Raw genomic sequence first — 26,924 nt, 5'->3', positions numbered from 1 at the left:
TAGAGATGTCAGCCGACTTGAAGTCACCGTAGTGCGAGCACCGTTTGCTCATCTCTTTGCCTGTCTCACATATCAGAGATTGTAGGTCCGTCCTCCTCTGTCAGACGGGACCTTTCGTGTCATACCTCTTCTTGCTTCATTTGGTGCCGTCTTGACAAGCAGATAAATCTTGGAAAGCACTTGCAGGTCATTTTTACACATTCAAACTTTTCCTGCTGAGTGGGGCTGATTGAATCAACTGATAGATCGTGGATGGTCAGATGATCACATTTCAGAGCATCAGTTCTGGTAGCGGTTTGGTGTATGATAATGACTGAACTGGTTCATGTATTCATATTTAGTTAGTACGTGTACCATATTGAGTTCCCACACAAAACGTACAGCATAGGATGACAGCATAGGATAAGAGAATGGTGTCAAGAAATGTTATACAACATAAATAGGTTTATTTGAGGAATCAGGAAATTTTATTTGTAGCAATAAGTCATTTTGTTGTTGTCCATTTCTCTTGCTCTCTGTGATGTCAAAAGGTCAGGTGCGGCATCTGTTTCATTTTCAAAATTTCTTATTTTTTCCAAGTTTCTTCCACTCTTTAATAAATGAACTTTTTGACTCTGTAACTTAACAAGATAAAAGTTGCAATGATAAATACCCTGAACCTCAAAATCACCTCCAGGGCATGTGAGGTCTCACACTGTGAAAGAAAATTAGTTTTTGTTTTTTTCCCCAATTAGCATATGAGTACAATTATCACGTTACCCTTTATTCCTCTATTAGGGAAGTTTTATGAACAAAAGCTAATCAAAAGTAATCTGCCTTTTAATAAAAACAACCTAGAAACAAAAGAAAAGACACATTTTAAAATGTCTCGTTCCATACAATGAACCAAGGACAAAGCATTTCAAGACAGAAGAAATATCACAGAAAAGGTCATCAGGTTAAGCTCACATCCCACATTATAATAAGAATTATAAAATTGCTCCATGTAAAAGGTTCTGGTTATTTATGAACTGATTCAATTAGCTTTCAAATTACCCAGAATGTTGTCTAAGCTCCAATATCTATTATAAAGCCAGAATACATCTTGTATAAGCATTTAGATTGAAAGATAGTTGTTAATTGTGATGTTGAGATGCACAGTACTATGCAAAATATTTCCTTGCACCACAAACAAGCAATAGAAGACACCATTGGAGGCTCGCAGGCTGGCATTTTTTTAAACATAAAACCTGATTATTAGGAGCGCTACCTAAATTATGGGAATGCTTGACGACGCTATCGGTTGGTCGGTCTGTCGATCTGTCTGTCTGACTGTCTGTCGCCTTAGGGACCATATAAAGCCGTCTAAAATGTCTATTATGGCAGCCTACAGGATTTCTCACATTGTAAAGCTTTTTGGCAACCATATGGTGTGGATAAAGCACTTTTTGTTTTGGGCATTTTTTGATTTTGTGTGGTCTGGTATAGGCATAGGATGAGTGGAGAATGCTTTCCGCGTAATGCTGCTACAGCCACTTGCCATGTCAAACAAAAGCCAACAGCGACCTCCTGTGTATCAACTCTGCACTACAGCTATTAGATACTTACACTTGAGTGAGGGCAATGCTGTTCTGGCCTGTAGATTTAAAGTACAATGAAGTGAAAATGACGCTCATGTGTTTGTGAGAGAAATTGTACATGAATTGCCGTGGCGGGTGCCGCTGGTGCCCGCTTCTAAAAACATGCAGTTACATAATTATAGATATTTTTTTATTACTGGGTTCCTGTACACATACATGATCTAATTCAACCAGTTGCGGGTCGGTTCGGATGCATATTGCAAATGGATCCCTGCTTATTTATAACCAGACAAGCCTTAAAATTATTGTTCTTTCTGTTGTTGGAAAAATGATTGGTATCTGGCAAGACATCAGGAAATACTTTTCCTGTTTACTGTTGCTTGTTCGGTGGTGAAGACAGATGCCATTTTAAATGAGAAGGTCTGGAACTTAGAGAGAGAGAGGGAGAGAGAGAGAGAGGGGGAGGGAGGGAGGGGGAGAGAGGGAGGGGGGAGGATGAGAGAATTTCTTCATTTCTTTAGAAGGCCACTCCTGTTTTGATTTGTCTCGTGAACTCCCTCGTGACACCTCTTTTCTTTCACCATCATGTCTTTCACTGGCAAATACGAGCTGGAGAGTCAAGAAAACTACGAAGAATTCCTCAAAGCAATCGGTATTCTCATCTACAGATGTTCGTGACATCAGACAGTAATTTCTAGTAAATGTCTGTATTTTTATTTTTTTGCCAAAGGACTTCTTAGTGCAAAGACTGACAGCAAAGTCCACACAGAAGTTCTTCAGAATGGGAATGACTTCACGTGGACTCAAACCACCCTCAACTGGACTTGGTCTAACAAGTTCACCATTGGTCAGGAATGTGAGCTAGAGACGATGACAAAGTCCAAATTCAAGGTGAGTCCAGATCCCTTGTGGGAGGTGGGAGGGTGAGTGAGAGGGAGTCAGGAAAATCTCTTTTCCTCTTTAAGGAGTTTATATTTGTATGGTAACAGCTTCAGTGGTTGTTACAGGCTCTTGTCAGTATGGAAGGTGGGAAGATTTCGGTAAATTTTCCACAATACCTCTTCACAGCTGAGATGGTGAACGATAAGTTGGTCATGGTGAGTGTGTCATTCATATGATTTCAGGCAGCAAAATCTATCCCAATCCCAAAACTAATATTGCTTGCCCAATGTGCTTTATAGAATTGCATCACCCCGGGAGAGAAGGGTGTGACTTTCACAAGAGTGAGTAAGAGAACATCCGACTGCAAGACCCAGCATGCTTGAATGGACCTGCACAAATGTAGTTTGACATTTCAGTACAACACAAGACACCAGCATTTGTTTCAAGAAAAAATACTTCACTCCTTTTGACTTTCGTTGGAGGAAAAAGATGTCACCTTTGTCTACACGCACATACGTGAAAGACATGATGAAGCCGTTAACTGCTGTCCACAAGCCTACTGCTAGCATTTTTATACTCCACCGTCATGAGGTTCATGAACCTTCATGCAAACCACCGGGTTGGTCCTAACTGCTACACCCAAATACATGAAAATCTTCCGATTGCCTGTAGGCAGTTTTTTGATGTTCCAAAGCAAATTCTGAATGTTCCAAAGTCCTTTGCATACTGTGTGATATCATCGCATTCTCTCCACACTTACATTGCATTTGTCTCTCAGAGTTATTAAATGTGATGAAACGTGGGTCTGCTGTGAAACCCGTGTCTCTTTGACGTTCCTTAAAGGAGCACTTGACAGGATTTGGACCTTCAGTAAATGTTTTCATAACTCTTATGATGAAACATCGATTTACAACTAATGGTACCGTTGTGATGCCTTGGTGGTGTTTGTATTCCTTTTACTGACACATAAAATCGTTGAGGAGGGTGGCAGGAAAAAACAAAGGTACAAATGCGCTGGCATGCTTTATTATGGCATGTCACTTTCCCCTTCCCTTGCAAAGACAAAAGTCGATGCAATCGCCTATGTGTGATTACTGATGGCATAAACTCCACAACAACCAAGCTGTCAAAATATCCACAAGAACGCCAAAAAGTTTCAAGTTTACTAACCATGATCAGACTATTATTATGACAGCGTGCGTGTGACTGACTGCTGATGTGAATGCAGAGTGCGCATGCGTGAGGAGTTGTTTGAGGAAGAAGGTTGGGCCGGACGAGCAAGGGTCTTATCTGGAAAGAGAACGGCGTCAATGTGCCCAACCGCTCGGCCATTGGTGCTTCGAAATAGCTTCGTTCTATGGCTTCACATGTCCTCAGCACTGCAAATTTTTTGTGCCGGTACACCATATGAAGTAAATGACGGGATTTTTCTTTACCTCATCTAATATGTATCAAGCATACGAGCTGGTGTTTTGAACAGCTAGACAAGTAAATAACAAAAAAGGGAGAGAAAAAAAACCTGCCAAACTTCTAAAAAGTTACTGCCTTATTTTTTCCCCCTGTTGAGAGAAGCGCGCAATGCAATGCTGATAGTGCTGCGGGGAGAAGTTTGACAAGCGTTAGTACATTCATGCTTAGCACATTTCGCAGGAGTGGGGAGTCGAATCCTAAATCTGAGGTGTTTGAGCCATTCGCCAAACGTAGCGAGCTCGGCGGTCATCCCGCTTTCACTTCGAGTCATTCTTATCCGTTCAGTATTTCGTTCCGGGCACGTTGGGTAAGTACAAAATAGTGTTGGCTCGTAAGTGAACGATTCTTTTAAAAAAAACGAATTGTTTCAGTGAACGTAAGTGAGCGAATCATTTCCTAAAGTGATTCGTTCTTTTTTCAGTGCATATGACTTCAACCAGTAAGTGTCAGTAATGCGCATTGAAGATGGTGCACCTCGCCGTAAAACAAAACGAAGAAGAAAATGACACAAATTCCCGTTAACGAACAAGTCGTAAATTGCATTTCCCGTTCACCAACTGAATCGGATCTGTGAATGAACGAGTCAGTGAGTGATTGAGTGATTGATTTGCATTTCCAGTTCATCGCCAGAACGAATCAATGAGGGAACGAATCCCGACTTTCCCGTTCACGAACGAGTTTAATGGGTGAACTGCCTTCACGTGCATCAACGGATCAGTCAGTGAACGTGTTGCGTCTCCTGGGGTGAACTACGTAAGCCAGAATGTAGATTTACGATTTGCCAAGGTTTAGGATTAGGTGCACCTGAAAACGGCGGTGTCCCTAATGGAGCGTCCGAGGGACGTCACAGATCAAACAGCCACTCAGGAGATGGGGGTGAGGGTGGGTGTGGCACTTTTCACTTTCACTTAAGCTTTTTCCCTGTGATGAGGTACACCTCATAGACACTTCAATAGGTACACTACACGAGGTAAAAAATAAATAAATAAATAAAAGAATAAATAATAATAAAGTATAGCGAACGATTCGGTGAACGATTCTTTTGAACAAATCTTTTGAGTGAACCGATCCTAAAGATTCAGTTCACCCGAGAACTGGACTGCACATCACTAGTACAAAGGAACGCAAACGGATCAGTCTTGCCAGGTCGAAATAGCCGACTGGTTAGTGACGCGGGCTCTTGCTCGGTGAGAACCTGGTTCGATCCCAGGTGGAGCATACATCTAAATGAACTTTTAGGATTGAAATCTCGCTTTGTATGCATATGCAGACAAATGCAAGTATTTATGTGTAAACACATGAGGTAGCCACACCCGCCCTCACCCCCACTTTCTGATTGGCTGTTTGATCTGTGACATCACTTGGACACTCAATTAGGTACACAGCCATTTTCAAGTGTTCCTAATAACAGGCCAATTCATGAGGGAAAAATCATGGTCAAAGCTTAAATGAAAGTGAAAAGTGCCACACCCGCCCTAACCCCCACTTTCTGATTGGCTGGTTGATCGGTGACGTCACACCAACACTCCATTAGGTACACCGCCATTTTCAAGTGTACCTAATAATAGGCCACTTTATTAGGGAAATATCATGGTCAAAGGTCACAGGTCTCAAGCTCTAGTCCTCGGGCCGCGTTCCAACATGTTTCCCAAGTGACCCTCGTTAAGCGCAGGTGCGTGAAAAGTTTTAGCTTCTTTCACGTTCAAAAGGAGCTAAAAGTTTTCACGCACCTGCACTTAACGAGGGAATCACACGGACACTCCATTAGGTACACCGCCATTTTCAAGTGTACCTAATAACAAGCCACTTTATTAGGGAAATATCATGGTCAAAGGTCACAGGTCTCAAGCTCCAGTCCTCGGGGCCGCGTTCCAACATGTTTTCCAAGTGACCCTCGTTAAGCGCAGGTGCGTGAAAAGTTTTAGCTTCTTTCACGTTCAAAAGGAGCTAAAAGTTTTCACGCACCTGCACTTAACGAGGGAATCACACGGACACTCCATTAGGTACACCGCCATTTTCAAGTGTACCTAATAACAAGCCACTTTATTAGGGAAATATCATGGTCAAAGGTCACAGGTCTCAAGCTCTAGTCCTCGGGGCCGCGTTCCAACATGTTTTCCAAGTGACCCTCGTTAAGCGCAGGTGCGTGAAAAGTTTTAGCTTCTTTCACGTTCAAAAGGAGCTAAAAGTTTTCACGCACCTGCACTTAACGAGGGAATCACACGGACACTCCATTAGGTACACCGCCATTTTCAAGTGTACCTAATAACAAGCCACTTTATTAGGGAAATATCATGGTCAAAGGTCACAGGTCTCAAGCTCTAGTCCTCGGGGCCGCGTTCCAACATGTTTTCCAAGTGACCCTCGTTAAGCGCAGGTGCGTGAAAAGTTTTAGCTTCTTTCACGTTCAAAAGGAGCTAAAAGTTTTCACGCACCTGCACTTAACGAGGGAATCACACGGACACTCCATTAGGTACACCGCCATTTTCAAGTGTACCTAATAACAAGCCACTTTATTAGGGAAATATCATGGTCAAAGGTCACAGGTCTCAAGCTCTAGTCCTCGGGGCCGCGTTCCAACATGTTTTCCAAGTGACCCTCGTTAAGCGCAGGTGCGTGAAAAGTTTTAGCTTCTTTCACGTTCAAAAGGAGCTAAAAGTTTTCACGCACCTGCACTTAACGAGGGAATCACACGGACACTCCATTAGGTACACCGCCATTTTCAAGTGTACCTAATAACAAGCCACTTTATTAGGGAAATATCATGGTCAAAGGTCACAGGTCTCAAGCTCTAGTCCTCGGGGCCGCGTTCCAACATGTTTTCCAAGTGACCCTCGTTAAGCGCAGGTGCGTGAAAAGTTTTAGCTTCTTTCACGTTCAAAAGGAGCTAAAAGTTTTCACGCACCTGCACTTAACGAGGGAATCACACGGACACTCCATTAGGTACACCGCCATTTTCAAGTGTACCTAATAACAAGCCACTTTATTAGGGAAATATCATGGTCAAAGGTCACAGGAGTCAAACTCTAGTCCTCGGGGCCGCATTCCAACATGTTTTCCAAGATTCCCTCGTTAAGCGCACCTGCGTGAAAAGTTTTTGGTCATTTTCACGTTCCGCAGGAGCCAAAACTTTTCATGCAGGTGCACTTAACGAGGTCACTCCTGAGGCCATGTCATGGCCAAAGCTTAACTGAAAATTAAAAGTGCCACACCCGCCCTCACCCCCACCTCCTGATTGGCTGGTTGATCTGTGACATCACACAGACACTCCAATAGGTACACCACCATTTTCAGGTGTACCTAATAACTTTATGCATTTTGTACATGTCAAGAATGTGTATTTGACTACTTGCCCTTTATTTTGGGGGACACCAACACATATACACAACATAAAACACATATACATATTGTCATCTAAGCAGTGACCCAAATGTCAGATTTTTATGTTTTCATGCCCAAAAAAATAAAAACAAGGAATAAAACACCAGACAAGTTTTAACATAAATGTTTATTAAAATAATAATAATAATAAAAGTACATTTCAAACAAGCAATCTAATGTGAAATTGCAGTAGATATATAGGATAACAATATTTAGGCATGTATATGCATACACGTTATTTAAAAACTACTGTAAGTGTTATAGAATAAAGATTACCCAAAGAGAAGCATAATCTCCCCACTGTTGCATAACAGCGCATCCTTTCATGCAATAAAGTTAGTCGTTAGCTTGGAGAAAACAAGCACAAAAGAAGTGGTGTTTCAGTGAGTGGTTCTTTCTTTCCTTGGCAAATCGGGACCGTCGGTCCGTCCCCTTTTCCTTTCTATGTAAGAAAGATTAATGATGGTTTGGCCATGCCAAAACAGTAGCCTGCGTCTATCTTCCACTGACGATGCCCAATCGGCGTCACTGAAAGCCACTACATGTAATGCTTCATAATTTTTCTTAAAAAATTTTCTTGCAGCTTCGTAGTCCATTTCCCTTCAGACACAACACGACACGATGGTTGCGTTTGGCATTCACTTCTTTATTGTTCCTCGCACACTCTCATCTCAACACCTGCGCTTCTTGGCGCGCTTCTTTATATTCATTTCCTACTTCCCGTTGCCGCAAACAAGGTAAAAACCAACGTAAAGTGTCCACAGTAGATACAAGAGAAAACGTCACTGCGGTAAACACAAATTACGGCATAGGACACCGAACAAATAACACAATGACATAAATAATAATAATAATATCGTTCAAGGGCGCTGCATTACCCAATCAATACCACAAAGAGGCGCTCTCGCTTTCTCCTGATTCACAACGGGATCTACGCGCCTCGATATACATTGAGGGAAGGAGGCGGGGGGTAGAGAGAGAGAGAGAGAGAGAGAGAGAGAGAGAGAGAGAGAGAGAGAGAGAGAGAGAGAGAGAGAGAGAGTAAACATACAATAACACAAGCAGAGAAACATGTTGAATTAGGTTGTTTATTAGGTTTAAAGGCAGTTTGCAAGACTGCTTTCCAGATTAATCTCGTTGCCTCTTGCTAACCATCTTGTTGGTAATCCCACCTGGAATGGAATTGACCTGGAGTAAAGAACAGACATTAAGGTCCGGTCTGCAACAAAAAATACTGGCGTGTAACCGTGTGCATGCTCACCTCGATGAGTACATCACCAGATAGCTGAGCAGTATACACATATTTGGGGAACTGGATCTTGATTTTATTTCCCTCCTTATTGACGATGGTCTAACAATGACAGAGAACAAGTTAAGGTGTAGAAGGCAAACGAAATAATAGGTGATGAAATTTTACCTGGAAGGTTGTGCCATCCAGATCTTCCAGTTCAGCCTCCCTGCCGAGCAAGAATGTGTTTGACTGAGTTTGACTCCCAAAATACTTGGTAATCCTGTAGTAAGCACCCTCATATAGGTCTGTTACCATGTCTTCATTTGGTATCTCCATCTGGGATACCCCTGCACAGAAAGGTACATGAGGATTCAGTTTTTTTTCTTTCTTGCATTCGCATGTTCCTTACCAATAGCCTTCAGGAACTCTTGGTAGTTCTCCTGACTCTCCAGCACATATTTGCCTGTGAAAGACATGATGAAGACTTGACTGTTGTCCACAAGCCTACTGCTGGCATTTTTATACTCCACTGTCATGAGGTTCGTGAACCTTCATGCAAACAACTGGGTTGGTCCTAACTGCTACACCCAAATACATGAAAATCATCCAACTATGGTTATGTTAATCAATTGTGTTCAGTTAGTGCTTCATTAGGCAAATAAATCGCAAACTGGTTTTCTAACCATCACATGAAACATCAAAAGACTAAAGGCAAGTTCCGTGCCATGAATTGAAAAACAGCCAGTATTCTGTAGAACTTTAGTGCAGCAGGGCTTTGGGATGGAATATTCCAAAATAGCTTCCAAGCAAGAGTATGAAAAAAATAAGGATCTAAGAGGCAGATTTCTATTTACAGGCCACAGTAATAGATACGAATGCACAATCTAATGCATATTTATATTTACTCCAATCGGTTTTCTAACGTTAAATGTCATTGTGACAAATCATTAACATGATCAGTGTCTTCTTTTAGATTAATAATTACCCACAAATAGCTCAAGATATTTTGAGCAAACTTTATTTCAGACGTGTGTATCAAACGGGAAGACCTCATTATTCAGTACATACAGTAAGAGGCTCTTCTCCCTGTTCTAATGTGATCAAATAAAAGGGAAATAAAAAGAGAACAAAAGAAAAAAAAAAATCAGTTTACATATTTATTTTTCCACGGAGCATGACAAAAACACACCATTTTACCATTCAGTGTAACAAAGCAAAACTATTAGTTGGAACTTGGTAAATAAAAATAAAACATAAAAAAATCAACTTAGAAATTTGCGGTTTGTCAGTGTACTTCTGCGTGAGTCAAAACAGCATGGGAGGAAAATAAAACACGTGGTAAAGCGCTAATCTAAAGACAAATGCTTCCAGTAGCACCTCACTCAAATGTGGTGGCTGCAATATGCAACATAGTCATTTTTTTGTAGCGACCGCTGCCTTCTAGAGGAAATGAGGCGAACTGCAAGTCAGGTCGCGGTTGACCAACAACACAGTATTGCGGTTTTCGGTTCAGACAAGGAAACATATATATATATTGCACCTTTGTTGGAAGTTGATCAAGAAGTCATGAGGAATGAGCAAGTTAACATCTCCATGGCATGAGATTTTCAAAAAGTTCAAACCGCAAAAAAAGCTGTAAAACTTTACATAAGTAAATGAAAACAATAAGGTCAGGTCCTTCCACAACAGCTGGGTCGAAAGTAGAACACGAGCTGGAGGCCGAGTGGCCGACGACCCATTTTGAGGTATTCCCTCTGAGACTGGCACACAGAATCTGGATGCGTTTAAATGAACAGGAAGTGGGAAATTGGGCGCTTTACAAAGGTGGAACGCAATTACGCGCGACTGGATGCAGATGTTTGTGTGGCAAACGACGACTGCCAGCTCGTTCTTTTATGCAGATTTGACAAACACCCTCTTTAAAGGGAGTACAGTACACTTTCTTCCCCCCCAACATTGCTACGTTGGGCTTTAGTATGAAATGGAATGATTCAGCAGATGGTTAGTAGTAGTACTTGTGTTGTGTTGTATAAGTTGAGGGCATTTTATAACCGCCACTCTGGAATTTTGTTTTCAGAAACGCATGACTGGCAGGTTTGCCAACCCTGACCTAAAGCATTATAGCACAGTATAAAGGCTAGTTTTAGCCTGTAACCTGAGCCTGGATGACAACAAGGGTGACTTTCTAGGTTGGTATTGAAAAAAGAAAAAAAAAACAATATATCAAACCAAAGTTTATAAATAAAAGCTATGGCATGTTCCGATGTAATATTCAAGTAATCTTGTTCAAGTCCCTGATACTTAAGTGGTTCACGTAAACATCATTAACACAGACAGAACCAGCAGTTCACTACAAGGCAGCAGCAGCAGCAGCAGCATTTCCTATGTACAGTCAACCACTTCTGGGTCTGCTTCCCCATGCTGGTCCAGTCACATGAAATCTTTGACGCCGCATTTAAAACTTGCTTGACCCTACTTGCTGCAAGGCTCGACTTTGGAAGCTGGGAGGAGCGGCGGGGGGAGTAAAGCGGGCCAGTGCAGGCTTTTTTTCCCCCTAAACCTCACCTGCTGTGCACTAAGCAAGGAATTCTTCCGCCCCTCGAGGACTAATGCAGTGTGGAATTCCCAAAGGGGCCGCTTCAGGCTTGACGCGGCCTACACTTGTTTAATCAATGCTTGCAGACATAAGACGCGTACGCATTTCCTATACATGGCACTGAGTGAAAACAGAAACAGCTTCCCAAAGGTGGCTCCTATGCAACATTTGTTTTCCCTCACAAAAAAATGTGATTTTGGTAGAATTAGTCTTTTAAAAAAATATATCATATAATCCAAACGGCAAAATATCCTTTTCACAGCTTTGTTGTTTTCGTTGCACTTTTACAAATTTGGCACTGCTTTCAGCTCAGCCGCAGTGGTGACAAGCGGTCTACGGAGACATTGGTCACGTCAGAGTGATAACTTCCACTGGGTCTCTTTTGTCTTTGGACCTCTGCTTGCGTTTGAGATGTCTCTGTGAGAGGGGTGGGTGCGCGGGACGCGCCGAAGGTGTCGCCGTGCTGACGGAGAGAGAGGACAGATCTGTGAAAGGCAGCGGGGACTGGAGCGTCGCGGCGCTCTCCCGCCGCCGTTCTCTCTCCGTCTCCTGGCGTCACCTGTCGAAGCAGCCGGCTGCGAAAGTGTGATGGGTCCCCAGGTAGCCCCCGGTGTAGGCCACGCTTAGGCAGTGGTGCGCCTCTCCAGCGAGGGCCATCTGAACAGATATAGGACCCTGGAGCGGCAGCGCGCGAGCCCCCGCCTGGAGGCCTGAGGCCAGACTTGAGTAGGAAGGGAAGCCGGCCCCGGCGCTCAGGCAAGATGCCCCACTCAGGAGCCCCATTCTGTGGCTCTGAAAAAAATCCTGAGACACGTTGACCACAGGCGCCAGAGCCTGAGCGTCGGCGAGCGTTTGCAGCTGAGACAGGGAGGGGGAATGTTGGGAGAGGTTTGGGAAGTGGTCTGGCTGAAAGAGCAGCTGTGGCGTGGCGGAGGTGGACGATGAAGACGGCGATCTCTGAATGGCAGACACCGGAGAGAGGTGAGAAGTTTGGCCCTGAGATTGCAGAGGGGAAGCTCGGTGCGAAGGGGCGCACTTTGTTTTGTTGGCCTCTCTCACATCGTTGTCGTGAGCACTGTGGAGGGGAGAGGCACACCTGGTCAACTTCTAGAGTCAGGAAAAACAAAACAAACTGGTCCTGGAGCGGCCCCTTGATTCATTAAATTTTTTTTTTTTAACTAACCTAAACAATTATTGTAAAAAAAAAAAAAAAAAAAAAAAAAGCTGATCAACATTCAATACTGGTTTCCCATGAAGCAGGAAAAGTAAACCGGGAAGAAAGGAAAAAAAAACCTGAAATGTTAAAAAAACAAAATCTGCAAATCTGAGTATATTGGTGTGTGTCTTACAGCAGCATGAGTTCAATACACTGGGTCAGGTGGTCCCACGTGTAGCCGGTCAGTAGATGCAGCGCAGTAGTCCAGCTCGGGGAAATCTGCAGGCAAATGCGCGACGCTGCCACGCACGCGGCAGCAACTTGGGACGGTCGGAAACTAAGGAACGTGTGATCTGAAACAATACAAACAGAAAGTTTGGTCAGCTGCCAGTCCAAAAGAGCCCGTTACAATCGGACCCACCTTGCAGTGAGACTTCCAGGAAGTAGTGAGTGTATTTGTCCATGAAAGCCTTGGTTTTAGAGAGGGAGGACAGGGGCCAGCCATTGTACAGATCTCCCTCTTGCACCGAGGCGTTGAGGTAGTAGTCGATGAAGTGGGCCGGTGTTGGCATGCACAGATTCCAGCTAAAGGTCTCCATCAGCAGAAGTTCCATTTTGATCAGATCCTTCTTGTTGAGAACCATGTTTAAATTACACATGAATCCCAATGAGTTCAGTTGCTCCAGTTTGGGTACTCTGTCCTCCTTCTCTTCAAATTTGCCTGACAAGAAACACATAGCTACATCACAATCACAGAAAGAAAGCATTATGGCGCCAACTTGGATCTGCTTTTCTGTATTGGCGTTGTATCAATCAGCTACATAGTAACAAGACTCGAAGCATGTAAAAATCAATCAAAAGATGATTCACTCATCTCTTTAACTCCATTATGACATGAAATTCCATATGGAAAAAATCTTTTTAATGACACATTTTCAAGCCTCTCAAGGACTTTTCACTCTGCACGTCATCAACCAAGCTATTGTATAGGCGCAGTGTCACTGTGACGAAAGACGGCCTATCCAATAGAAAAGATGGTGGCGAAATGATTTCAGCGTGTCAACAGCAAGCAATTTTGGCAGAGTTGTCAGTAAATCAAGAAAATCCATCTTGCGTCCTTCATGGACCAGTTGTGTTTTTTCAGTCCTCTAGATGGCCTCATTTTCCCATCACTAAAATAAGCAAATGAACCAAGTAGCTTACTAAGTACATGCATCATCTTGATAGGCCCACATTGACAGAGCAATTAACAGCTACAACACCGGACCTCATTTGCTACAGGCTTTGGATCATCCCTAAAAAAGCCAAAAGCCAGCTATCACAAAGCAAGTGTCTACTTAACGTGAGCGGGGATAAGATGACCGGCATCGAACATTTATCTGGGAAGCAAAGCCATTAAGCTAGCAAGTCGAGGAAGCATCATGATGATGCTCACGATGGATTACACAAACTTGACGCTGTCCATGAGTAAGTCAACTTCAGCTTCTCCTGCATTGTTCTCGGCTTCCTGTAGCCTTGCAGACGTTGCAGCAGTGCCATCGTGGGGAGCACCCTGCCCAACCAGAGACACCCCCCCATGTCCCATTTCCATAGCAACTGCCCAAAGCCTCAGGGGTCTGCGTGGCCAATGAGGACGGACGACTCAGTCTAAGTGAAATGAGCATGCTTTAAGGTCAAACTTTACCATGAGCGTGCATAGACATTGTGGCGATGAGACACTGCGTGCGCAGGTACGACAGAGAAACATTGGAAACCTGAGAGCCACTGCCTTGGTTAAAACATTACAAAATACAAAGCAACATGTTTGATGGACCTCATTTACCATCAACCAAGGGAGTACTGCTCCTTCCTACCAAGTGTGAATTTTAGCACTGAGCTACTGTTAAGTGGGGGTAGGGTATGGGGTGCGAGAGCCAGCGAGCCGGAGCAGACTGGGTGAGGGAGGGACGGCAGCTCAACTGGCCATGGGGGTAATTAGCGGCGAGGCAGTAATGGCGTCTCTCCGGCAGAACAGGAAGGGCGGCAAAACGAGGCTGTTTACACTCGGCGGCGCTCGTTCCACTCGCCGCATTCTGTCACCCTCGCAGGGAAGCAAGCCGTCTGCTGTCGGACTGCTATGTCCACACAGACGGAGCCATAAAAAGGCATCAATACCCCCAATCTCCACATGGCCGCAGCCTCTTTGATCTTAAGAGACAGCGCCAAGTGCATCTTCCTATTGTGCTCTTTGTCTCCTGATCTCCTATTTTGGGGAAGCGTCTAGATAAAGAAAGCCTCAAAGCAACTTGACTGTGCAACATTATTTATGGTTTCCCCACTCAAAAAGTTCAATACAATTTTGAGCCACTGGAAAATCTATGTTGACCATCTCTTGCTGCTCAGTCCATCAACTAAAACCAGAGAAGATGAGCTCAAGATACATTGAAGTGTACAGGCTACAATAATAGCTCATTCTTTCTACATTATAAAAAGCTACGCACAGCTTGTAAAGCAGATGGTTTAGCAAGACAAAGGCCAGCTTTGTTTTGCTGCGATAGGACTGTTGCATTCCTCGCCAGTTAGTTCAGCCAACCTGGAACGCAGGCGACAAGATGATCCTATCTGAAGTCAGCGGCTAGGGGAGGCCGTCTGATTTCGAAATGTTCAACCACTTGAAGGAGAGGACACCTCTTCTTTATCATTCTCACCACATCCACAGGTGATGGCGAAGATTAGAACAGGCCAGGTAAACAGAGTGGGGTTAAAGGTCAGGGGTTAGGATATGGCAACACCAGGATGCGGGGCCCCATCCCAGGTGTGCGGTTCGGAGAAGAGGTGGGATTAGAAACCCGAGCGCTGCTCAGCAGGAGAGAGCGGGCGGTTACTCTGAAGAAGAAACAGTGCTCTTCAACGAGCGGAATTCTTACCCCGGGTGAGATGTCACAAACATTTTTTTCTCAATTCTAATAATAGACTACAGACTCACCTGTGAATTCTTGTGGGTTACTAATTTTACCTTAGTTTTGCTATACCTTAACTTAATTTGTCAGAATTAAATGACTATTACACTGTTTCTTTTGTGTCTGCACATTAACACATACGTATTTTCAAAACAAATCTGTTGGTGTATAGTACACACTTATCGACAGCAGTGTAGATTAACCAAAACTGCAAAGGAGCTCAAAGCGCATTGATCACAGTAATTAATCAAGTATCCAAGAATGTCCAATCAATCTATTGTTCATGCGCCACATGAATGACGGCTTCATGAGAACATTGAATTTAAAACGCAAATGTTTTGGGGGCGAGGGGGGAATTATCTTTCAGTTCTTCATTCCCCTTTCTTTTTTTCCCTCTGTGCCGACATCCATGAAGGAATTCTCTTTGCCCGCTCCAATCCTTTCATTTGTGGCCTCATCTTTTATCAAGAGTGTGAAATTGCTCACAGCTCCATCATAGAATCTCCTTGTTGCCACCCCTGGCTGTGGCAGCTCTCACAAAGCAGGTCCAAGTCGACCCTTGACCTTTGATGCTAATGGCTAGTGAAGTGGCCACCAAAAAGCTAAGAAGCTCTGTGTGTGTGTGTGTGTGTGTTTGTGTGCTGGGGGGCTCTGGATCAGCTACAAAGCATGTAAACCCCGACCTGCGTTAGTAAACCCCTTTATTTATTCTCAAATGGCACTTGGCGAGATTAAACTAACACGTTCAAATGATACATGGAACTATGAGCACAGTTGCACTGTGAGCATTGTCAAAAGGGATGCAGAACAGTGGAGGTAGGTTCCTTTTGATATACATTTTGGGAGTCTCCACGGGGTGGTTGAGTTCCGACAAATCCCACTTTGCAGGCCGCCCTGTTTAACATCAGCCGCTGACTTGCCTTTGAAGTAGCACTCCGCTCATTTCCCAACCGCCCCAAGGATGGTGGGCTGCTTTTACTGGCTGCCCTTGTCCCAGGACTGGCTTGCTATGCTGGTCCGAGGCAAGGTGAGGGAATCGAGTGGAAACAGACGCAAAAGGTAAAAGGACACCACCAGGGACCAGCCAGCCCAATTACGTGGCAGCAATTCAAAGCCTTTTTAACACCAATAACACTGGAATGGCAATCCGGTTTCTAAATCCATACGAGCTGCTCACAAGGTTGCCTTAGCAACCAACATGTCATTTAGCAATGTTAGCTTTAAGTCTCTGCCACACAGGCAGGCAGGCAGGCAGGCAGGCACTCATTCTCCCTGCTCTCAGTCTGCATTCCCCTCCCCCTCTCAGAGAAGGGTCTGGCTGCATGTCCTGCTTGCATTGACAGGCTTTTGTTTGAGGCCTGACTCGGAGAGCATATGGCAGGTGCCCCTCAGCCCCTCGGTTGCTCCGCGCCCCGGGGCTCAGAGGCCTGTGGAGGTGCAATGTGTAGAGTCAATACCCCAGAGTTTCAGAGGATGCTCTTTTTTTATTTCGTTTGTTGTTCAGGAATCGGGTTCAGTGTAACGAAACGTAACGAGCAGCAATCTAACAATGTATATGGTTCTGTTTCTAATATTACTTACTACTTATAGTACTTGAAATTCAATAAAGGACTATATCTTCTTATTTTCGACTACTTTCAAGCGGCAGTATATCTGAACGCGCTCAACCGAATGTCAACTAACATGGCAAAAACAAATCTCGTTCATCGGTCATTTATATATATATTTACACATCAGCGCTTTACTTGTTTTGTTGTTTTTACTTTTGACATATATTGGAAATGGAATTTATTAGATTACAAAAGTCTGTGTAGTCTGCAGCACGCAAACATTGAAGTAAGGATGCGTAATCATTCCAGGACATCGCAGCCTCCAGATAAGAAGTAACGTGACATGCCTCGGGGATGTTTGAGGAAAACAGCAAGGTCCCTAAATAAATACTTCCAACAGCCAAAAACAATTATTCCCAGAGGGGGGAGGGGGGGTCTGAAAATCAGCCGATAATCTTAATACAGCACAAGAAGCTCATCCATTAACAAACATCCACCCAGAAAGACGCAATGGAGTAACAGGATTAAGCTGTGACTACTGGGAGGCACAAAGGAGATAGCGATTAATTAACCCGAACATTTTTAAGAATGAACGTGGCTGTCTGAGGCAGTTTGATAATGAGGCCAGATTCCAAGACAGATAAAAAGTAAAGACAACTCTGAATCAATCACCCGTTCAAGCCTTCATCAATCGACGCGGAGACAACCTGGAGAAGACAGTGGAGCACAGGACACTGACTGCGATGCATCAAAAGATTCTGTTTAAAAAAAACAATGGCTCATCCATCACAGAATGCGCTAATAAACGCTGTTCAGATTGGATTGACATTATCTATAATCACGCTCATTTCTTTTCACCTGTCTCTCGTCTCATTCTAATCCATCCTAGCAAATAGAGGACTAATTGCAAAGACTGGCCTGAGCATCATTACTCGCTCGCACACAAACATGGGCTGCACCCTCACAAGCGAGTGGCCCTCGTTCCAGACACCATCATTAGTCTAATTACCCATCATGACAGCGGTTGCATTCTGCTATCTCTCTCTCTCTCACACACACACACGCGCGCGCGAGGGCATCGAAGTAATGATGCAATGGTGAATTGTGATATCGAGGGAGAACACTGTACATCGATTACAGGGCTACGGTTGGACTTACTAGCTAAGAGCAGACAGGACAGGGCAATGACATAGAGCTGCTTGACGGCCACATCGTAGCGGTCCATGAAGAGGTCCAGCAGGTAGACGGCCAAGTGGCGTGCCGTGGGACATAACTGGTAGCGATTACTCAGGATGGCCAACAAGTCTGCGAAGTAGCGACGCATGCCAATCTGTGGCGAATGGGCTCGGTAGACGGGTAACTTCAGCTCCTGGAGAAGAGAGGGGAAGAACACGTAAATGTTAGAGGCGGGGGTGACAGGGGTGGACAGGAAGCAATGGCGGAGAGCTATGGGGAGTAGTAAACGGCACGGGAGAGGTGCCGTGGGGTTAAAATAATCGTAAAACGCTGCTTCCATCACATCTTGATGACGGTGTCAACTCATTTGAATTTCATTTATTTCTCCTTCGTTGCAGACAGGAGGAGCTAATTTAGGTCACTGAGGAGGTCTCTGAGTATTGGGCATGGGTGTGTGCATGCATGCATTTGTGTGTGGTTGGGTGGGTTTAGGAGAGAGGGTGGGGGTTTGCGCTTCTCAGAGATGGAGGAGTGCATAGGATTAGGTTTCGCCCCTAGCACATCTCCTATTCATGTCCAATTAGCTGCATGTGTTTCAAAGTGGAAGGAAGATCCTCCCGAGCATTAGCATTGAATCAGCCTTGGTGTCTCCTCACTCAGGCACAGAAAAAAAAAAAAAAAAAAAAAATCAACTCGGAAAGCACAAGCCTCTGGTTTCTGTCGCTGCCCCAAAGTATTAAAGGCCTATTTTGCAAACTCACGGAGGAGCTACATTTGCCCTGCTTAAGCTTCTTGTGGCAGAAAATATTTGTGCTTGCAAAATTGTTTTGCTCTCTATGAAATACAGTAAAAACAAAGGCTTATGATTCGGATTTATTCAGAGATCAGGGATTGCCCGAGAAATCCTATTTGAAAATTGTGAAGGGTCTTGGGAAAAATCGCATCAGGGCAGTTGCTTACGAGCGAGCCTGCATTAGGCTGAACTCAACACTTAAATTGCTATGAAGGCAAAATGCACATTGGTAGGATTACACATAATGTGACCTGCAGTGTTTATCTCGAAGGCCATTAAAAAAAAAAAACTGATCTTCAGAATGACTCTTCAACGGAATCCAAAAATAAACAGCTACCACCCCCCTAATCCACATAAAGCAACTCCACCCCCAGTGCCAGAATCCACGATCCCATCCAGTTCGCCCCAAACTCTCCTCCCACTGCTTCAGCTCCTGTCCATCTGTCTGTCTGGGGGTACAAGGGGTGCCGGAGATCTGGGGTGTGTTTTCAGGGAGTGGGGCCTCTTAAGAGTTTGGGGGGGGGTAGAGTGGCGAGGTGCCTTTGTGGAGGACCTGCACCATAATTAAGGATTCCACAGCTGCCTCTGGTTGATTTGCATGTCTGATAATTTGCCACATGCTCCGCAGTGCCGCTATCTCCCACATCAGGGCATTAACACCGCAGCAACCGTCATTAAACTGGGAACAGACTGGGGGGGAGCCGGCCGGGCACCATGCAGGAAACTACAATACTGCACAATGGCGTTTTAATTCTTCAAATTCCAATATGGATCATTTGTTTTCATTGGTCCTCCTCATGAAACTACCCATGTGCAATCAATAACTTACAAAGTTGCCATCATTAATGAAATAAGAAGTGAAATGGTCATTGTAGTATATCACAACATTTCCTCTGAGTGAGCAACAAATCAAAAGTATGATTTTCAACAATTACATAGACATGCATTTGATTTGTAAATAAAGTGTTTGAAGACCACTGGACACAGCATGAACATACCTTGCTAGCGAAAGGTTATGGGCATACAAATGCAAATCAGATTTTGTGGGGAAAATGTATCTTACAAAAAACTGTTTTGCAAAAACCGAGCATGTTTCTGTATTTGTGAGCAGAAGAAAAAGACAAACCAAAAATACTAGCGGACTTGCATGTACTATATGTTGGTGGGAAGACCATTTTAAATTAGCTTGAAGGCTCCAGGTTGAGGTTCTTTTCCAGAAGTATACAGCAAATCTCAAATTAATCACAACCTTTTGGATTTTGAAATCTCTTTGGATGAACTGAATAGGTTTCTTTCAACTGGAAGTAACACGCAAGCAGCAAGAGTGTTGACGATATGAATTAAAAATCTGACTGGATGACAAGATTTTCATTTTTAAAATATATATTTGAAAAAAATGCATATCCACGACCTCATTGCACTTTTTTCAATTAAAATAATGTAATCAATTCACAATCATATGTATCATTCTGATGGATGACAATCTAGCGTGTTTTAATCAAACATACATTAACAGCAAATATGCCTGTTTTGTCTACTTTTGGACTCAGATGTTTTTGTCAAATTGTAAAAAAAAAGTAGTATGAGTAATTATCTATAATATAGTCTTTTGCAACTTTGTTACCTCAAGCTGCTTTAAAGATGCTGCACATAGTTAAACTGCAGACACTTTATAGTAACACACCCAGTTAAGTCAAGAAATAAAAGAAAAAGGGCGAAAAGAAGGTGTCGCCTTAACTGCCAAGCTAAAAGATGTTTTCAGATTGTCAGAAGGCGCTGGATAACTTTGCCGCTACATTATTTCAGGCCGGTGTGAAAATAGTTTTGTGTAACAGTCTGCTCTTTCAAAATAGCTGCATGGATCCTGTGTCTCAGACATGAGCTGAAGGAAATTCTGTGTTCCACACCCAACTGTTTGGGTGTGATGCGCCTCTGAAGCCACAGCGGCCGAACACCACATCCCGATGGGGCCATCTCGGACATCAGGCTTTATTTGCAGCTCAGTCTGCATACGGACATACAGGCCCGCTGACAGCTCACTCTGAATCACAGGCTATTTCTGAATAGAGGATTGTGCAAGAAAATGTCTACTTTTGTGTCCACAGACAATACAACCAAAATCCGATGCCATCACTTCACTCGACACAAGCAGGATATCTGAAATAGGCCTCTATAATTTTCTGTCTCAGTGTGAGGTTGGCATTTACTTGAAGCTGCCAGTCGAGTGACAGACCTCACCATTAAAGTGGCATGGGGGAAGAAATATACGCATATAACCACGTGCTTAATGTTAATTAAGACATTCCCAATGAATGAGTCTCAACTCATCCATGTAATCCTATTTACATCATTTTAAACAGGCAACTGAGCCGTGTAATTATATTTTCCCTCCAACGTTTACCAACGTGGAACATCCTAAGACACGTGAAGTGACGATTTTTAAATTTGATTTGATTATTTTAAAAAGGGTCGATGAATTGGTCGGGCTTTAGTGAAAAGTGGACTTTACAATGATTTAAAAGAAAATACAAATTGTCATATGTTAAAACTGGCTGTATCACCCAACAGTAGAATATCATACAAAGGTTTTTCTGGGGGAACGAAAATCTTCCTTCTTTGGCCCCATCTTATGCCTTTAATTAAACGTTCAATTATTTTATCTTTATCCTGGTGGAAATTAAACAAGTCAAGCAGAGATTGGAGGAACAGAAGGCATGACTGAGGGATGTGTCAATCATTGGCGCACGTGCATCACCACTCACAGAGGCCCATACGAACACAGAGCCTCTCACAAAGGAGACTATGATAGTTTCTTGGCCAATTATTCAAATCACTTGATCAACATAAGTTAAAAAGAAGACGCCCAATATTGTTTTGCTATCATGAGTCAAACGAGCAATGACCCAATGGCTGGGTGAGCTGGGTCGTTTGTTTGGGTGGAGTAAAGTAAGACTGCATTCCTATCTTACCAGTCGTTTCTAGCATACACACCCCAGTTTTAATACCATCACTATCAAGTTGCAATCATAGAAACCATCAATGCTGCACAAAAACAATCCATAGCAGCATGCAACCGTCAAATACACTGTATTCATGAACACCCCAGTGTTCAACGTATTCCATTTACAAACCAAGGTTCGAAGCTTGTCACAGTGCGCAAAATGTTTCATTCGTCCCTGTTTGTGCGCAGCCATTTTTGGTGAGGCCGATCATTTTAGCTGCTAATTGCTCTCTCGCTTGTTGTGCGTCTCGCTGCGGACTTAAAAGAGACAATTTGTGAGGGGGTACATCAGCAGGGCCGTGAATACAGGGCTTGCTTACAAGTGTGGAACACCTTTGAAAAAGTTAAAAATAACCCAATTTGGGTTCAGAATTGGATTGGTTTTATACAAAACATCCCAATAAATTGAGTTATTCATTTGCAAAACATCTCAAAGTTGGGTCAAATACATCAACTGATTATCTTTTTATTGATAACTAATATGTTTGAACAGTTTATGAAATGCACTTTGATCCTTGCTAAATAAATTGTTTTCGTAACCGTTTACACCTAAGATAGCTAGGTGTCGGAATTTGTGCTTGATTTTCACATGAAAGATGATTTCCATATAGAAGACTCTGGTAACAATTGCCACCTCTCATGATGTCATCAAAGATTAAAGGATACTGTAGATATGTTGAAAATTCAGACACACCCTCATCAACGTTGTAGCATAAAGCAAATACCCAAATCCCAACAAATATTATTGGCACTTTTTTAAAAAAAAAAAGACAAATATGGAATATACCATAATATTAGAGCCAATTCAAACTAAACTGATTCGTGACAACCATTGAAATTTTTTTGGTAACAAAATGTATAAAAAACAGTGTTATTCATATTTGCATTACTGGTATGGGAAAACTATATACAAAATATTCAATATACAATACATTTCAAAATTGTCAAACCCATTCAAGAACCAATTTGCGAATCAAAGTTCCACTAAACATTAGCGCAGCCATTAATGAGAAATAAGAGAACAGACGGTTGGAAACGGAAATAACAATACAGTTTCATTGATGAAATATTAGAATTTTGCTTATAAATGTAGGTCAGTGCTTCTGATCATCTGTAGGTCACAAGGAAACACTTTACTGGCCTCTGGCAGTTTAGCAATGGTAAAAGCATGGCTATCTGTTGCTCCATCAGTGTCATTACTGTCAACAACATAAAAGCTGCTTAGCAAGGTGAACTCACCTTGATGCGGAGGGACTGATGGATGTCTGCAGCGAGCTGTCCTTTCCACCATTGCAACTCCCTTTCCATTTTTTCCCATCCAGAAGAGACTTACAGGATCTGCTTGGACCTAGAGTCACACACATGTTCCAAAACATCAAACTTTCACCTGACTTAGGTTACGATACCACTTTTTCCTCAATACATTGACTCAAGTAAGGTATTCTAAAATACTTTAATAGTGAGAAACTAGAATTGTTTGATTTCAGAACATCCTGTTCGAATGAGCCCCATTTCTCTGATGGAGAATTTAAAGGTCCGATCAAAGGCTTCAGAGACGCTTTCTGACAAGCCTTTTTAGTAGTCATGAAATAAACTACAAGTCGCATCCACATTCGGGTTTTCTGTTCCAACACGTTAGCAACACCACACGCTACTCACAAGTTAAAGAGCCCCCCAATACTCGTGTAAAAAAAAAAAAGCGGTAAGCAGCACGTCGTGATATCATTTCGCCACTCGACCTGGACATGTTTAATTTCATTTCGACAACAAAAGGTGAAACTTTGCATATCGGACCTTGTTCAACGTGCAACTCACCGCTCCGACGGGAATGCCCCCCAGACCAGACCCCTTTGTCTCAGTCCGACATCCTGAATGAAACAACTCCAATTCGGCTCAAGTTTGAAGAAAGCCCTCTTTAACGGGTGAGTACTCGGAACAGGTTCGCTCGGAGGCCACTGACTTCGAATCCCGACACGGACCGTTTTGCGTGCTGTGTTTACACTTTGCCGAGAGATTTAAGCCTCCGTTGTAACAAAGTCGCCTGCTCGGCTGCACCAGCTGCCGCCGTTGCGGCGTGAGGCTCGTGCGCTTGACTAGGGAGTCCCTTCCTGCGGACCGGGAAATGTAGTCCTTTATAATGCGTTTCTGTTAAAGGACTACAAAACGTTGGTCAACTGACCAGCGCCCCCCCCCCCCCCCCCCCCCCTTCTCCCCGCCCCGCTTTTTGTAACACCCACAATACAGACATTATTGTTGTTCGGTGAATTTTATTTACACCAAATAACAATGCTCGGGTTTTATGGACTATATCAGAGAATTAAATATTTAACAAATATTCAATAAGATTACGATTGCGACTGGGTAGTTGCACAGCAGAACTATATCATGTTAAGGTGGATAGTTATAATGAAAACAATATATTTGACCCGCGAGTACCGGACAGGTTCAGTGTGTTTGCTTCCATGTGAAATTTTATCATGGATGATGTGGAACTTTGGGGAAAACGTGAATAGTTTGATGTGTGCTGAATGAGTTTATTTTTCAAGTTGGAATGGTTTGGATCGATGAAATCTTATACAAAAATTGATGGAATAAGAACAAAAATTAAAAATGTTGGCTTCGGAATTTGTAATATGCTGAAGTGCATTCAAACCATTCCAAAGGCTACTTCACTTTTATTCAGTTGTTTAGTGTTTGTAGCGCCATCTAGTGTCAGTATTTGATCATTTAACCAGGGATGTTCACACCTTTTTCCCACCACATAAAGGCCACAAGCTAAACTGGAAAACCTAAGGCAGAGAGCCTCACATCGTCTTCATCAAACACATTGAAAACAATCCATTACAATAGTACAAGAGGAGGTAGACTTATTTAGATTTATCAGGAAGGGGGCCATCAAAGTTAATATTTTTAGTATTGGAGCAATTTTATCTGCTTCATTGTTATTATTAAAATCACTTAGACATCCATCCATCCATCCATCCATTTTCTGAACCGCTTAGTCCCCACGGGGGTCGCGGGCGTGCTGGAGCCTATCCCAGCCGTCATCGGGCAGTAGGCGGGGGACACCCTGAACTGGTTGCCAGCCAATCGCAGGGCACACAGAGACAGACAACCAATCGCACTCACACTCACACCTAGGGACAATTTGGAGTGATCAATCGGCCTACCAAGCATGTTTTTGGAATGTGGGAGGAAACCGGAGTGCCCGGAGAAAACCCACGCGGGCCCGGGGAGAACATGCAAACTCCACACAGGGAGGGCCGGAGGTGGAATCGAACCCGCACCCTCCTAACTGTGAGGCGGACGTGCTACCCAGTGCGCCACCGAGCCGCCCACTTAGACATTATGTAGAAAAAAAAAAAAAAGATTGAGAAACTATCAGACTATCAAAAAAATATCAAGTGTCACCCTGTAAATTAGCTTTTGCATCAGCCTGATCAGCGTAGATAAGGAAACCTGTGAATGTGCTGTCAGTCCAGAAGGGATCAAAAAAGAGTCCATTCTGCTCCGAGTAAAAGATCTGCAACCAGACCTGGTCTAGATGCTGGAGGTGGAGGACAGTGGAACCGGACGCCACATCGTGATTCCCTGTATTTGCATCAAACGTCTTAATCTTGTATTGTCCGTTGTGCACCAGCCCGATAGCGAGGTGCTTATTGGCCACAGTGATGTCGTAGGCAAAGTAATAGACTCCGGGGATGGCGCAGACAAACTTGCCACTGCTCACGTTGTAGTGGTTGCCCTCATTGAGCAAGATGCGGCCGAAGCGAATGGGCGTGCGTTCTTTGGGGTAACTCTTTGACACGGCCACCGAGAAAGCGGAGCGGGCAGCGCCGCCGCAATCGCAGCCTCCCGCTTCTCCTCTCTGACCGGCGTCCCCCTCGTCTCCTTTTTGCCCCCTTTTTCCAGCCGGCCCCGGTGACCCCCGTTGGCCCTTTAGTCCCCGAGGTCCGGCCTTGCCAATGAAGCCCGCACGGCCTTTTAAGCCCGGCTTGCCTGGATTGCCGGCTCTGCCATGATCACCTGAGGGAGAAATGAGAGTTGGAGTGTTTTATAAATGCACACCGGGGTGAACAAGTGTTTGTTTTTCCCCAGTCACACTGGCTGGTAGCTCCTTGAGCTGCATATGTGACTAAGGGCCTTGCTAAATGGAAACTGGCTTCCCAATTATCAAGTACCTTCATCTCCTTTTTCTCCTTTCTCTCCATCCTGCCCATCTGGACCATCCTTCCCAGGCGGTCCTATTGGCCCCATTGCCCCAGGTGACCCAGGGGCTCCTGGATTCCCCGCAGGTCCCACCGGGCCTGGAAGGCTGCAAACCAGATTAGACGAGTGGATAGTGATGTTGCGTCCTTTCTTTGGTGGGGAATAAATGGACTGGCAGAGGACCACCGAGAGCAGACAGGTCGTCACACACACATGAAGAACAGCGGCCACTGAGGAGTCAGGAAAAGATGGAGGAGAATGTAATTTAAGACCATGCAGCTGTCCGATGCAGCTTCTAGAAACATGGTCAGACAACGAAAAGGAACTGAGGCAACATTCAGTTATTCTCTACAGTCGACAAGAAACTCACTAGTTGAAAATGATGATGGGCTCTTTCAACACACTCAGTGGCTGTCTTCTGCATCAGGTAGCAATCGGTCTTTCATGCTGTTTGTCAATAGTCAAATCAGTGTATTCTTCTGGAGAAGCTCTGCAAGGAAATGTGCAACTCAGTGACTCGCAGTCCATAACATCCGCCCAGCTACTCAGCCCCCCCCAAAAAACAACAAATGTTTTCACCATGATGTCATTAAATTCAAGTCAGAGAAACCGTTTTGCACGGCTGAATTATGATTTACGAGCAAGGGCTGCCTGAATGTAAAATTTATAAACCTAAAAAATGTAGTTGAAATGTCGGAAAGCGGTGTAAAAACGATTCCGCGTGCTTGTGTCACTTTGAGACATGGTCCAGCTCTTGGGGAAATGGGTGTGTTCAGTTACTACTGCATTCCCATTCAACTTAAACCATATGAACAGAAATTGTGAGAGCATGATCAGAACAATTTTGGGAAAATAATCGATAATTCAGAACAAAATATGAACATAAAACCAAATATTGGATCAAAATATTGATCACCTTTATCTTAAAAAAAGCAGCTAGTTTAAAAAATATATAGTTTATATATATATATATATTTTTTT

General features: G+C 43.6%; 4 protein-coding genes across 5 annotated transcripts; 1 reads left to right on the top strand and 3 right to left on the bottom strand.

Annotated features, from left to right (window-relative positions):
- Positions 1-2,043: 2,043 nt before the first annotated feature.
- On the top strand, positions 2,044-3,243 carry LOC125985238 (gastrotropin). Its single transcript, XM_049747912.1, has 4 exons — positions 2,044-2,211; positions 2,290-2,450; positions 2,567-2,656; positions 2,741-3,243. Exons 1-4 carry the CDS (start codon positions 2,145-2,147, stop codon positions 2,822-2,824), a joined length of 402 nt encoding a protein of 133 aa, XP_049603869.1. The 5' UTR covers positions 2,044-2,144; the 3' UTR covers positions 2,825-3,243.
- A 5,123-nt stretch (positions 3,244-8,366) lies between these two features.
- LOC125982292 (gastrotropin) lies at positions 8,367-9,091 on the bottom strand. Its single transcript, XM_049742745.2, has 4 exons — positions 8,933-9,091; positions 8,710-8,870; positions 8,554-8,643; positions 8,367-8,480 (listed from the first exon to the last, which is right to left on the bottom strand). The coding sequence occupies exons 1-4, from the start codon at positions 9,057-9,059 to the stop codon at positions 8,421-8,423; spliced, it is 438 nt and encodes a 145-aa protein (XP_049598702.1). The 5' UTR covers positions 9,060-9,091; the 3' UTR covers positions 8,367-8,420.
- A 433-nt stretch (positions 9,092-9,524) lies between these two features.
- ccnjl (cyclin J-like) lies at positions 9,525-23,829 on the bottom strand. 2 transcript variants are annotated; one of them, XM_049742602.2, is made up of 6 exons: positions 23,529-23,829; positions 22,974-23,082; positions 17,923-18,133; positions 12,697-12,996; positions 12,469-12,628; positions 9,525-12,194 (listed from the first exon to the last, which is right to left on the bottom strand). In XM_049742602.2, exons 2-6 carry the CDS (start codon positions 23,040-23,042, stop codon positions 11,675-11,677), a joined length of 1,260 nt encoding a protein of 419 aa, XP_049598559.1. In that variant the 5' UTR covers positions 23,043-23,082; positions 23,529-23,829; the 3' UTR covers positions 9,525-11,674. The 2 variants fall into 2 exon arrangements, with proteins under 2 accessions (XP_049598559.1, XP_049598550.1); XM_049742593.2 differs by having other exon boundaries at positions 23,550-23,829.
- A 1,247-nt stretch (positions 23,830-25,076) lies between these two features.
- Positions 25,077-26,874, bottom strand: c1qtnf2 (C1q and TNF related 2). Its single transcript, XM_049742636.2, has 3 exons — positions 26,314-26,874; positions 25,916-26,173; positions 25,077-25,760 (listed from the first exon to the last, which is right to left on the bottom strand). Coding segments are annotated over exons 1-3 (885 nt in total). The 5' UTR covers positions 26,315-26,874; the 3' UTR covers positions 25,077-25,134.
- Between the last annotated feature and the right edge of the window lie 50 nt (positions 26,875-26,924).

Source organism: Syngnathus scovelli, chromosome 1, assembly GCF_024217435.2.
Source record: "Syngnathus scovelli strain Florida chromosome 1, RoL_Ssco_1.2, whole genome shotgun sequence".
Taxonomy (NCBI): Eukaryota; Metazoa; Chordata; class Actinopteri; order Syngnathiformes; family Syngnathidae; genus Syngnathus; species Syngnathus scovelli.
Note: the sequence above shows the minus strand (reverse complement) of the source record. Positions and strands in the feature narration are given on the sequence as shown.